This window comes from Belonocnema kinseyi, chromosome 3 (assembly GCF_010883055.1).
Source record: "Belonocnema kinseyi isolate 2016_QV_RU_SX_M_011 chromosome 3, B_treatae_v1, whole genome shotgun sequence".
In the NCBI taxonomy this organism is placed as follows: Eukaryota; Metazoa; Arthropoda; class Insecta; order Hymenoptera; family Cynipidae; genus Belonocnema; species Belonocnema kinseyi.
Window position 1 is genome coordinate 116723550 of NC_046659.1, and position 14892 is coordinate 116738441.

At 26.0% G+C, this 14892-nt stretch overlaps 1 protein-coding gene across 1 annotated transcript in view; it reads left to right on the forward strand.

Annotated features, from left to right (window-relative positions):
• LOC117169202 (zinc finger protein 3-like) overlaps positions 1–11590 on the forward strand; it is a 23950-nt gene extending 12360 nt beyond the window's left edge. Inside the window, exons 3-4 of the mRNA XM_033355444.1 lie at positions 3316–3753; positions 10845–11590. Coding sequence (XP_033211335.1) covers positions 3316–3753; positions 10845–11362 — 956 coding nt within the window. The 3' untranslated portion in view covers positions 11363–11590. The remainder of the gene's footprint in view (positions 1–3315; positions 3754–10844) is intronic.
• Positions 11591–14892: the final 3302 nt, after the last annotated feature.

Sequence of the window (14892 nt, forward strand, 5' to 3'; positions counted from 1 at the left end):
GCGCAATCAAATTTTACATCCATATATATCTTTTGAAAATTAAAATTCGAAAATTTTTTTCTAAAGCCTCCAGGGGACTTCGTTTTCGCACGAAAAAATTTTGTGTGCCCTTATTGCATCCGGACCCACAATTGTATTTTTTTATCGAAAATTAAATTTTCTAGCTGAAAATAAAAATATTTCAGCTGAAAATTCATCTTTTTGATTTGTTGAGAACTCATAAGTTAGATTAAGAATAAATTTTTTCAGTTAAAAATTAAACTATTGAATTGAATGTTTTTCTTTTTTAATTAAAAAATCAAGTCGTTTTGTTATAAATTCATGTATTTTGTTGGAAAATTGTATTTTTTTATAGAAAATTAAATTTCTTGGTTGAAAATTCATCTTTTTCATTTATAACTCAAATATTCCAGTTGGAGATTCATCAGCTAGATTGAGAATTAATTTTTCTAGTTGAAAATTGAACTGATTTGTTAAAAATTGTATTTTTTTTTTTTAGAAAATTTAATTTCTTGGTTGAAAATTCAAATATTTCAGTTGAAAATTCATCTTTTTTATTTAAAATCCAAATATTCCAGTTGGAGATTCATCAGTTAAGTTGAGAAATAATATTTTTAGTTCAAAATTAAACTATTGAATTGAATGTTTTTCTTTTTTAATTGAAAATTAAATTTTCTAGCTGTGAATAAAAAATATTTCAGTTGAAAATTCATCTTTTTCATATGTTGAGAATTCATAATTTAGATTAAGAATAAATTTTTTCAGTTAAAAATTAAACTATTTAATTGAATTATTTTCTTTTTTAATTGAGAATTCAAGTCTTTAGTTATAAATTCATGTATTTTGTTCAAAAATTGTATTTTTTTATCGAAAATTAAATTTGCTAGTTGAAAATAAAAAATATTTCAGTTGCATATTCATAATTTAATATGAAAATTCATCTTTTTTATTTAAAATTCAATTATTCCAATTGGATTATTATCAGTTAGGTTGAGAATTAATTTTTTTAGTTCAAAATTAAATTATTGAATTGAAAAATTTTATTTTTTTATAGAAAACTTAAATTCTTGGTTGAAAATTCAAATATTTCTGTTAAATATTCATAATTTCAGTTGAAAATTCATCTTTTTTATTTAAAATCCAAATATTCCAGTTGGAGATTCATCAGTTAGGTTGAGAATTAATGTTTTTAGTTTAAAATTAAACTATTTAATTGCATGTTTTTCTTTTTAATTGAAAATTAAATTTTCTAGCTGAAAATAAAAAATATTTCAGTTGAAAATTCATCTTTTTGATATGTTGAGAACTCATTAGTTAGATTAAGAATAAATTTTTCAGTTCAAAATTAAACTATTTAATTGAATGTTTTTCTTTTTTAATTAAAAAATAAAATCGTTTTGTTATAAAATCATGTTTTTTGTTGAAAAATTATATATATTTTTTTTTTAGAAAATTAAATTTCTTGATTGAAAATTCATGTTTTTGATTTAAAATTCAACTATTCCAGTCGGAGATTCATTAGTAAGGTTGAGAATTAATTTTTTTAGTTCAAAATTTAACTATTTAATTGAATGTTTTTCTTTTTAAATTAAAAAATCAAGTCGTTTTGTTATAAAATCATATATTTTGTCGAAAAATTGTATTTTTTATTGAAAATTAAATTTCTTGATTGAAAATTCATCTTTTTGATTTAAAATCCAACTATTCCAGTTGGAGATTCATCAGTTAGATTGATGATTAAAATTTTTTAGTTCAAAATTAAACTATTTTTGTTCAAAAATTATATTTTTCTATAGAAAAGGTTAATTTTTGGTTGAAAATTCCAATATTTCAGTGAAATGTTCATAATTTCAGTTTAAAAATCATCTTTTTGATTTAAAATTAAATATTTTAGTTGAAGATTCATCATGTTGAGAATTCATCAGTTAGGTTGATGATTAATTTTTTTTAGTTCAAAATGAAACTATTTAATTGAATGTTTTTCTTTTTTAATTGTAAATTCAAGTCGTTTGTTATAAATTTATGTATTTTGTAGAAAAATTTTATTTTTTGTATAGAAAATTAAATTTCTTGGTTGAAAATTTATTTTTTTCATTTAAAATTTAACTATTCCAGTGTAGAGATTCATTAATTTTATTCGAGAATTCATATTTATTCTGCAATTTTTTTTTCTCTGTTATGTTAAATGATTGATTTATTTTGATTGATCGAAAAAATAAAAATTGACCAAGAAAAACCGGGAATTTAAAATCGCCACCCTGTTAGCTGTAAAGTTTGAATTTATAAATTTAAATGACCGTAAAAAATGTTTGCGAACCATGAAATGACTGGGAATTTTTGTTCTCTGATTGAAACGACCACCCTGGACATTGCAAAATGAATCAATTTCTTTTTCTCTCTCTCTCTCCCTCTGAAGAAGTGTACTACACTGTAAAAAATACGTTTTAAAATTGCACTTAAAAGTGTAAATTTACACATAGAAAATGTCACTTTAAATGCATTAAAATTACAGGTTTATTATAATTCATACGACGTGTTGAAAATCACTACGTTCAGAGTGTGTAAAAAAAGACTCACGTTACACCTGGTAAAATTCCCCAAACTGGTAAAATTACCGACTGCGCATAAATTTCTATTTTCTAGCGAAAATTTCTCCACTTTATAGTGTTATTAAATTCGTCCGTATAATATTCCACATTTGTATAATTTTCGCGATAGAGCTTTTTTTCCGTTCGTTTGTTTGCGTGTTATGAGCGAACGTACATTTTAGTTTGCAAACTTTATAGCTCACTTTAGGCGAAAGCATAAATGCGAGTGACTGATTTTAAACCCCTACCGCCCTTAAAACTTTCTTTTTTTCTGAATTTTGAGATATTTAGGCATATTATTCCTATGGCGGAGTGTATGCAGAACTAAAATTCTAGCTCATTACCGTCCTGACTTTCATGTAAATCCTTGCGTTAAAAATTGCTGTTCGTCTCAAAGTCATATTTAAAAAAACTCAAGTCTTGCAAACATTACATATATGTCACTTTGGGCGGTAGAGGGTTAAATTATAAATTTCATGCCATATAAGCTTGCGTAATTATAAATATATTCTTAATATTATCTTAATGATTTAAGTATTTGTGGTTAGGTTGATATTTTGGAGAAATTTTCCACTTTCCCTTGTTTTATTTAACGTCACATATTAAATTTCGCTTCAGTTGGGAATTTCACGCCACTGCGCGTGAGTCCAGTTTTTTTACATACGTTTAGCGTACCAAAATTCCAAAACCCTTTTTTAGAGTGTATGCAAAGACGAAACTGTTTCAGGAATGGCTTCCGAGAATCAGGATTATGAGGAAAATTTGTCGGAGGGTCCGGAAAATATAACCCTAGTGCCAGCCGAGGAAAGAACGGCGAAAGCTCGATGCACAATGCGAGCGAATCGTATCAAGCAAGAGCAGGAGTCGGATGATGAGGCCGATGAGGTGCAGAGAGCAATGGCAAATGCCGAGCACAAAAATGTTTACATGATGGAGCTGAGCAGCAACTCGGGCGGGCAAACGATGAGCCAAACAATTGTGGGCGAAGCCACCGAGGAGTTGAAGGTATTCCAGTGTGACAAGTGTCCGAAGGCGTTTACGCGCCGCATTATGCTCAAGAGTCATCAATCGGTTCATTCGACACAGCGTGGATTCACCTGTCAGGCCTGCGAAAAGTGGTTCCCCACCCGATCTGCTCTGGTACGACACGAGCGAACACATACTGGTAGGTGGCCGCACTTCAATTACTTAAGGGCATGTGATACTTGGAAAATTATCTATTTTACCAGTTTTAGGTTCCGACGGTTTTTTTCCTAGAATAATCAATATTTTGTCTTAAAATTTTAGCAAATGATAGCGACCATGCTAACGGACGTCCCTACACACTTTTTTTTGGCTTAATTCGAAAAAGATTTAATTTAGCAAAATCTGATTAATTTGCAAAGCGCGTAGAATTAGTATCGATTTTACCAGTTTTAGGTTCCGACGGCTTTTTTCCTAGAATAATCAATCTTTTGTCTTAAAAGTTTGGGAAATGATAGCGACCATGCTAACGGACGTCCCCGGACACTTTATTTGTGTGTTTTTTTTTCAAACAATTTTTCGATGTTGCTAACAACGTGTGTATATTTGGAGGTTATGTGTGTTACAATTCTCCTGTGCGTTACTTCCAAACTACACAATATTTTTGGCCGAAAACTTTGGACTTGCAAATAAACATAGTACCTAATCTCCCGGAACTAACCTTGTTTGCAGGCAATCAAAAAAGTTTATTTCATAAATAATTTCCCAGTAGCGAAAAATTGAACATTAGTTTCAAAGTTTCATGCTGTTTCGTGCACCCTCTACGCCGAAAATTTAAAAATTTATCTATCTACATTACCAGCATAAAATTTGTTAATTAGCACAATAACATTTTTTTGTTATTATCCCTGAAAAAAGAGTCCGGGGACGTCCTTTATGATATTTTATAGCATCTTCGAATTCAGTTTTTAAAATTTTTCATTTTTGTGGTGAAAAATCCGTCGGAACTGTACCCGATTGACCACATGACGAAGTATCACATGCCCTTAAGGGCGTGTGATACTTACAGTTTCCCGGGCTTTTTTTCCGCAAAAACGAAAATTGTTAAAAACTCAATTCGGAGATGCTATAAAATATCATAACGGACTCCCCAGACTCTTTTTTGAGGGATAATAACAAAAAAATTTATTGTGCTAAATAAAAATTGTATGCATATGCATTATTTTGAGGTTACGTTGATTTTGATCTCTGCCTTTATGAAAATCTGGATACCCTTAAGGGCATGTGAAACTTAGAAAATTGTCGCTTTTACCAGTTTTAGGTTCCCCCGGCTTTTTTTGTTATTAAATCATTTATTTTGTTGAAAAATTGTATTTTTTTTTATAGAAAATTTAAATTCTTGTTTGAGAATTCAAATATTTCAGTTAAATATTCATAAATTCAGTTTAAAATTCATCTTTTTTATTTAAAATCCAAACATTCCAGTTGGAGATTCATCAGTTAGATTGAGAATTAATTTTTTTAGTTCAAAATTGAACTGATTTGTTAAAAATTGTATTTTTTTTATGGAAAATTTAAATTCTTGGTTGAAAATTCAAATATTTCAGTGAAATATTCATAATTTCAGTTGAAAATTCATCATTTTCATTTAAAATTCAAACATTTCAGTTGAAGATTCATCATGTTGAGAATTCAAAAGTTAGATTAAGAATTAATTTTTTCAGTTCAAAATTAAACTATTTAATTGAATTTTTTTCTTTTTTAATGAAAACATCAATTCTTTTTGTTATAAAATCATATATTTTGTTGAAAAATTGTATTTTTTTATAGAAAATTTAAATTTTTGGTTGAGAATTCAAATATTTCAATTAAATATTCATAAATTCAGTTTAAAATTAATCTTTTTCATTTAGAACTCAAATATTCCAGTTGGAGATTCATCACTTAGGTTGAGAATTAATTTTTTTAGTTCAAAATTAAACTATTTAATTTCATATTTTTCTTTTTTAATCGAAAATTAAATATTCTAGCTGAAAATAAGAAATATTTCAGTTGAAAATTCATCTGTTTGATATTTTGAGAATTCAAAAATTAGATTAAGAATTAATTTTTTCAGTTCAAAATTAAACTAATTAATTGAATGCTTTTATTTTTTAATTAAAAAACCAATTCGTTTTTTGTTGAAAATTGTATTTTTTTTTAGAAAATTAAATTTTTTGGTTGAAAATTCATCTTTTTATTTAAAATCCAAATATTCCAGTTGGAGATTCATCAGTTCGGTTAGGTATCACATGCCCTTAACCCTAACGTATTTATTATAGGCCCTCTTAGAGTTCTGAGTCGGTTATATTACTTTGAGAACGGTAACGAGAATGAAAATATAACCGAAAATCGCAGAATTTATTTTATTTAATAGAAAATTACATTTTTTTCGTTAAATTTGTCACCTTTATTCAGTTGAAAAAGTACAATTTTTTTTCAAAATAACAACTTGCACGACAAACACAGCTTTTATTACACTTTCATAATTGACGAATCTTAAGCCAAATGATCGAATTTGCAAATAAAAAAGATTCAACTTAACCAGGAAGAGTTGCATTTTCAAACATAATCTTAAATTTTTTATTTGAAAAGATGAATATTTTAAAAAGCTAGTTTAATTTTGAAACAAGGAAGAGGAATTTTCAACTAAAAAATATGACTACTAAAAAATGAGGAGTTTTACACCAGAAGGATTAATTTTCTATCCAAAAATACAAGTGTTTGATAAATCAGTTGAAATTTGGATAAAAAAGATTTTTCTTAAGAAAATAGTTTAATTTAGATTAATTATAAAATAAAAATATAATTTTTTTAAAAATGAAAGTAATTATCTTTCAATCAAAAAGGATCAATTTTTAACCAAAGAAGATTACTTTTAAACAAAACAGTCAAATTTTCAACCCAATAGTAGAGTTTTTAACCAATAGATGAATTTTTAGCCAAAAGGTGATATTTTTTTAGCAAATAGTTGAACTTTCCACTCAAAAAGACGATTTTTAAAGTAAAAGAGAATTTTCAATCGAAAAAGTATTAATGATCGACAAAAAAATATGACTTTCTAACATAATAGTTGAATTTAGATTAATTCTGAAAAAGAAATATATTACTTTTTTTTTGTTTTTGATAGAAAGAACTAACTTTCAATCGAAGTGGATTTTTTGAACCAAGAGGTTAATTTTAAACAAAATAAATAAACTTTCAAACAATTTGTATAATTTTGAACTAAACTTCAGAAATATAATAGTAGACTTTTCAATAAAAAATATTAACTTTTAAATATAAAAGGTGAATTTTCAACAACTAAAAGAAAAATTTGTCTACCGAAAGATAAATTTTCAACAAAAAAAAACTAATTTTCTACATAAGTATAAATTTTCGACCACTAACGATGACTTTTTTAAAAAAATCGTTAAATTTTCACAAAAAGTATGTTTTTTAAGTAAAAGAGATTATTTATCAAACAAAAATACCATAATAGACTTTGAAAATAAAAGGAATTAATTTTAAATAAAAAAAGCTGAATGTTTAACCAAAAAATATTAATTTTTAATAAAAAAAATGAATTTTCTGCCCAACAATATAATTTTTCGTCCAAAACGACTTTTTAATAAAAGACTTTAAATTTCATTTAAATCGTTAAATATTTAACTAAATAGTAGACTTTGTAACCAAAAAGTTCGTTTTTTTTTTTTGGTTAAAAAAATCAACTTTTTTTTGTCAAAATCTAGTCATGTTTAAAATATATGCTGTTTGGTCAAATCTAACTGTTTTTTATTTTTGATTAAAGTTTAGGTTTGGAAATATCAAATATAACATTTTTTTATAAACATTAATTTTTTTGTTGAAAATTCAACAATTTGCTTAACATTATTTTTCATTCTTGACTGAAATTTTTTTTTTTTAGAAATTTCATCTCTTTTTGGTTAAAAATGCAATTTCTTATTTGAAGATTTATCTATTTTGGTTGAGGATTAAACAATTTGTTAAAAATTAAAAAAATCTGTATAAAATTCAACTTTTTTGTAGAAAATTCGTTTTTATCGTTGTTTTAATTGAAAATTAATGTGTCTCAGTAGAAATTCATCTGCTTAATATTTTGTTAAAAATATCAAAATATCCAAAAATTAGCAATTTGGTAACGGATTTAACTATGCTTTAAATAATTAAATGGTTTTGTAAAAAATAATTTAAATTTTTTTGAATTGAAAATTAGTTCTCAGTGGAAATGTAAATACTCAATTTTCAGGGTGGCCTATTTTAGGAAAAATGTCACCTATTTTTTAAGTTTGTCTTTTTATTTTAAAGTGTACATGCTTTAGCATAAATTAAATCCTTTTTGGTTGAAAAAATTTGTCTTTTTGGATTGAAAATTAAACTAGTTGGGTCAAAGTTAAACTACATTGTTGAATTTATCTTTATTGAAGACTTATGTCTGGTTGCAAATTTAACTGTTTAGTAGAAAATATTTCTTTTTTTTTTTTGGAGTAGAAATTTTTTTTAACATATATATTCTCTTAAAATAATTTTTGAAAATGAAAAATAATTTTTACTATTTCTAGGTATCTGAAGAAAATGTTTTTATTCTTTTGAAGCCTTTCACAATTCTTGAGAAGAATCTAATTTTTTTTGGTTTAAAATCTGCGAAAATCTATATTTTGTTTTATATTAGGGTATCATTTCAAGTTTGACATTAAGTTTGTATCTTTTTAAAACTTCTAAATATCTCTTAAAATTACTCAAATTTCGCCTACAAATAATAAATGAACCATTTTTATTTATACATCCAAATTGTAAAGAAATTTTCTAAAATTTGCAGGATTTTCTGAAAATTTTAGAAAAAATTCTATTTATTTGTAAAGATATTTAAAAGTTCTGAAAAAATTTCCAAAATAATTTTAAATTAAAAACAAATTTAAAAGAACTTCTAGATTTCTGAAAATTTCGAAGCTTTCTAAGGATGTTTTAACTATTTCAAAAGAAAATAATTGAATTTATAATTTTAGAAGTGTTCAATTCAAAATTGTTCAATTTTTCAGTATTTGATGTTTCTAGCTTAAAATTGCTTAAAATTATATCATTTTGAAAATTTTAAAGTTCATTGAATGATTTTTTAATTTAGAGCATCGAAAATAAATAACGTGGATTTATATTTTTGTCATATTGAAAAATGTTAGTACCTTCAATTTTATACATGTATATTATTGAGCATTTGAATACTAAATTTTTTAATTAAATACTTTTAAATTTCAATTTTAAAAGTTCAAAATTTAACAGTTCCACTTTGAGTGCTTTCGTTTGCAGCTCACTTTTTATTACCTCAAGTGGAAATTTTTTTAGCTTCAGAGTTCCATTTTTTAAATTTCATTAACCGTGAAAAATGCCTGTTTAAATATTCATCGTTTTAAGTGGAAAATTCATCTTTTTGATTAAAAAATTAACTATACCCGGTAGAAAATTGAACCACTTGATTAAAAATTTATTTTTTCATGAACATTTATCATTTTAGTTTAAATTAAATTCGTGATCTATTGGAACGTTGAAGAATTCTTTCACAAGCAGAGAAGTTTAATTAATTTTAAATTGTTTAAAACAAACGATTATTTAAAGAATAAAAAAGTTTTTTTTTACAACTGAACAATTTTTTAGCGTAAAGTATAATTTGTAAAAAAAAAATTTCATAACTCAATTATTGAATCTCGATGAATCGTTCGCGAATAATCCATTTTTGGAAAAAAATGATCAAGAACTTTGATTTTTAATAACTTGAAAAAAAAATTTCAAAAATATTTTAGGGAAGTTATTTTGATATAAAAACGACTCAAAAACTGTATGAATTGATTGAAAATAGAACTATCGATTTAAAAGTGTCACACTTGAGATATTTTAACCCTTCTATTAAAACGGCCACCCTGTTTATTACAATTCCATTTAATTGTCTGAATTTAAAAAAAAAGTGGACCTAGAATTTTTTCCAAATTTTACCTGGATAATCTGAAAAATACATGGATTTTTGTAACCAGATTCTTGTAGCAGCCCTGTTTTAACCCTCAAAGTGCATACACGGTAAAAATCACGGTAAAGTGCATCGTGGGTGTTTTAGACCCCAGCGTATTCAATCATGTATTGTTTAACCCCTATTGAATATTTTGTCACAATAAAATTATCCGATATAGTTTAAGGTATCTTTTATACGTTAGAGTTAATTTTATAGCATTTTTATTTATTTCAAGTTTGTTAAAAAAAATTATTGAAATAAAAGTGAAAAAATGGGTTTTTTACTTAAAAATTTATAGCTCACGCAATTTTAATTATTTTAAACTGAAAATTTATGACTATACTTTTGCAATAGTGTCCTTTCGTAAAAAAATGTTGCAACATAAGTGCTTTCAAAAAAGATATTTATTTGCACAGTTGAAAAGTTAATTTTATAATAAAATAATGAATCCGATTTTTTGCTTTTAAATCGATTTATTATTACAAATTTGACATTGTAATACTACAAAAGTACAAGAAATTGAAAAAAGAGACATCTATAACTGTATTTTAACCCTTAAATGACACACCTCCAAAAAATAACGTAGCTGACACGTGGGGTCTTTTGGACCCCAACGTTTTTAAACTGTTGTAAAAAGTTGAGTTTTTGATATTTTGGTTAAAAAGTTTTTTTGGGTATTATTTAATATCTCTTCTAAAGAATCAATAGGTTTAATAACTTCAACTTTAATTTTTAACACTTTGAAAAACAATGGAAAATTCATGGAATTTACGAATTTTATATTCGTTCGAAAATATTCTGAGGTCCAATGGACCCCCAGTGTCATTTAAGGGTTAACAATTATATTTTATTCAACACATTCACAGTCTGCTCTCGCATGGCACGCTGTCGTAAATTATAAGCAATCTGCAAAAAAATTTGTTTCAAAATGACTTTTTCAGTCACTAAGTACACACTGGGTGCTCGATACCCTATGATTTTTTTAGCTTCACTTTCAGCAGCTGCTGCTAGTAGACTGACGCTTGGCGCAATATGCTAAACGACTTTACTTGCATTCAGTGTCTCCAACTAAAGCTAGATGGCGACACATACTCAATTTTTTCGAATTAAGTAGTGTTTATAAGAGTTTGAAGATTGCTTGGGGTGTCAGACACCCACAATACACTTTAAGGGTTAAGAATGTATTTTCAACCTTCAACCAAGGAGTTGAATTTTTATTTATCACTAATTTTGCGAACTTTTTTTTTTAATTGCAGGAGAGAAGCCATTTGGCTGCAACATTTGCCATCGAGCTTTTGCCCAGAAGGAAATTTTGCTTCGCCACTTGATGACCCACTCGGGGCAGAAGCCATTCCAGTGTACAAATTGCGAAAAGAGTTTCACGCAACGAGAGGCGCTGAAAGTTCACATGAGAAGGCATCAAAAATTGGACCCGAATGACATTCAATTGCATCACTGTCAGCTCTGTCCCAAAGCCTTCTGTCACGCTTCCGGTCTGAGCAGGCATTTGGTCACGCACACCGGAAGAACCTACAAATGCGTCGAGTGCGAGAAATCCTTCACCGACAAGAGTTCGCTCCTCCGACACAGTCGAATTCACGCGACGAAAACGGCAATGTTGGTACATCCGAGTGGCAATTACGGAGTTATGCGGAATGAGAATGAGAATTTCAGTCCGAAACAGTCGAAATCGTCGATGATTGTCCATTCGGGGGAAAGTTACGGAGTCATTCGAAATGAAAATGACAATTTCGGCCCGAATCAGCAAGCATGATTCCGAGGCAGTGCCGCCGGAAATTCATTCCGAATGAATCGGAAGAGGTCTGGCAGAAAAAGTCGTTTCGAATGAATCCGAGAGTGTGTGGATTTAAAGGGAATGGAAAATTTTCTTTGGCACTGGTGTGGAATTTATTTTGACGGAAGTGCGAATTGAATGACTATTAGGTTTAACTTCCGGCCTTTGGCAGAAATAATGTTGGATCAAATCAAGTTTTTGAGTCTCGATTTTGATGGAGTTTTTCTATTTTTTACATGCTTTTCTTTCTTTTCTTTCTTTTTCACGGAATTCATTTATAATTTATATTAATAATTATTGGAATTATTAATAAAAGTTTATGGTTAATTGGTAAAATAAAGTAAAAAAAAGTAAAGTCATTCGGTTTGTTGGGAAAGAATTTATTATTTTTATTACTGGTCAGTTTTTCTTGCGCAGTTTTGAATTTTAGAAACATAATGTTATTGTCTACTGAAAACAAATTCGAAGTACGTGTTTTGATTATATTCTCTAATTTTTTTTTTTGTATAAAATATTATTGAATTTTCAGCTAATAAAATTAAATTTTGAATCAAAAATGAAACGAATTTTCAACGAAAATGATGAGTTTTCAAACAAGATTAAGTTTCTACTAGAAAGACAAGTTTTTAAATAAATAAATTTCCAAGTCAATATTTAAATTTCTAGCTAGAAAAGGTTAATTTTCTACCAAAAGAAAACGAATTTTCAACACAATTGTTCAATTTTCAAATAATAGAATTAATTTTCAACCAAAAGTGAAATTTTCAGATAAAAAATTTAATTTCTAAGAATATAATTTGCAACAAAAGAAACGAATTATCAACTTTAACAAAAATTCAACCAAAGATTGAAGTTAAATTTTCCGTCTAAAAAATTAGTTTTGAACAAATAAAAAGTAATTTTGAGAAAAAAAATTAATTTTTAATAACGTAGTATTAACTTTTGAACCAAAAAATATGGTCTTTAACGAAAAATTGAATAGTCGATATTCTAAGTAAAAAAAGATACAATAAAAAGATTATATTAGATTTTTTTTTTAAACAGTTGAATTTGAACAGAAAAGACAAATCAACTAAAAAATAAATTACATTTGTAACCAAAAATGAAATGTTTTAGTTTTCAATTTAAAAATTAATTTTGAACCAAAAAAAGGAGATTTAAACAAAATGCTTAAACTTTCAACCAAAAATATTAAATTTTCAACTAAAAACGATGAATGTTCACGAAAAGAAAAACGAATTCTCAAAAAAATTAGTTAGATTTTCACCACAAAATATTAATTTAAAACCAAAATAGACGAATTTTCAATTAAATACATGAATTTTAATTAAAATGGTTCATTTTTAATCCAAAAGAGCCGAATTTTGAACCAAAAACAGACAAGCTAAATTTTCAATTAATCTATTTTTAACAACGTAAAATGTAATAGTTGATGTTTGAACCAAAAAATATTTTGATGCAAAAGCCGTTGAATTCAGCCAAAAAGCACGAATTATCAACAAATAATATAATTTTTCAAACAAAAAAGATCAGTTTTTATTTAAAAAATAAATAAATAAATTTTGTTTTTTAATTTGAAAATACGGTTGTCTTTCTTTTTGGCTATAAAAAATAGAAAACTATTGAAAATATGTACTTTGAAAGATCCGTTCAGTAAGCAATAATTTTTTAAAAATAATTCCGAGTTTAGTAAAAAAAAATCCAATTTTTAGAATTTGCTTTATTTTGTTTGTAATTGTGATTAGGGTTAGGAAATAAGCAACAGAAATATTGAAAAATTCACGTAAACAATTAGAATATTATCCTGACTTGGAAAAAGGAATTTTCTAATATAATTTTCATTTTGGGTTCAGGAATTTTTTTTAAGAAATATACTTTTCACTTGACGACAGGGCATTTTTTCTGAAAAAATTTATTCTGATTTAGCAGAATTCGTCATAATTAAAAAATTTTTATGTTTTGAATTTTAGAAACGAATTTAATTTTTCTGACAATTTTCCGACAAAATTATAATTCTGAATTTTGATGGGGATTAAATAAATGAACTATACAAAAATATCCCCTAAAGAATTATAATTTTGTCTTGAGAGAGGTAATTTTTGGCACGGAACGGATAATTAAAAAAAATTTGATTTATTTTTTTTGGAAAAATCTTGGTTTCAAATTAGAGTTTTTTTAAACGAAAAAACAATTGTTTTCAATGAAACTTTACCAAATTTTGAAATGTCTCTTCCAAATTTTAAAAAATTGAGTTACTATATTTTTCAATTACAGTAGAAAATTTTATAATTATTTTTGAAAATTAATTTAATTGTGACTTGGTAAAGGGAATTTTCAGACAAAATTATCATTTTGAATTTTGATGGGGAAGAAATAAAGGATACACATTATTAGAATTTTTACTTCAAGAATTATAATTTTCATTTTGGGTTGAATTTTTGAACATGAATTTTCGTTAAGAAATATATTTCTTACTTTGAGACACGGAATTTTAGAAAAAAAAGTTTATTCTGATTTAGAAGAATTCGTCATAATTTAAAACTATCCTTTTTTAAATTTTTGAAACGGATTTAATTGTTACTTGGTTTAGGGAATTTCCTAACAGAATTATCATTCTGAATTTGGGTAAGGAATAAATCAATTAAATATAAAAAAAACATGTCCCGTAAGAATTATAATTTTGTCTTGGAGCAGGTAATTTTGGACAAGGAACGTGAAATTAAAAAAAAAAATGTTGATTCATAAAAAGAGAATTGACCAAAAAAGTCCCTGCTCAAAAGTATAAAATATCATAATTATCCCGTTAAGAATTATAATTTGGTCTTGGAACAGGTAATTTTTGACCTCGAAAGGAAAATGGAAAACAAATTTTATTTATACTAAGAGAATTTAGAACAAAAAAAAATCCCTGCATCCAATCAATATTTACCGTCGATTCGGAAAAATCCTTGTTTTAAATTAGAGTTTAAAAAATTAATTATTTTTGAAAATCAATAAAATTGTGACTTTTTATAGAGAATTATAATTTTGAATTGAAATGGGGTAAAAATATAAAAAATATCCACTAAAGAATTATAATTTTGTCTTGAAACAGGCAATTTTTGACACGGAACGGTACATTAAAAGAAAAAAGTATTTTGATTTATGAAAAGAAATTTATCGAAAGCAATCCTGAAAATAAATAAAATATAAAAAATATCCCACAAAAAATTATAATTTCGACATTGGAACAGGTATTTTTTAACACGAAGCGGGAATAAAAAAAAATTATTCTAATTCATAAAAGAGAATTAACTAAAAAATCCCTGCTCCAAGTCTAAATTTATCATCAGATTTGGAAAATCCTTGTTTTAAATCAGATTTTGTTTGAATTTAAAAATTATTTTTTGCTTTTCAATTAAAATTTGGCAGGATTTAAAGCTATTTTGATTTATGAAAAGGATTTTACCAAAAACAATCCTGAAAAATTAATGAAATATAAAAAATATCCCCCAAAAAATTATAATTTT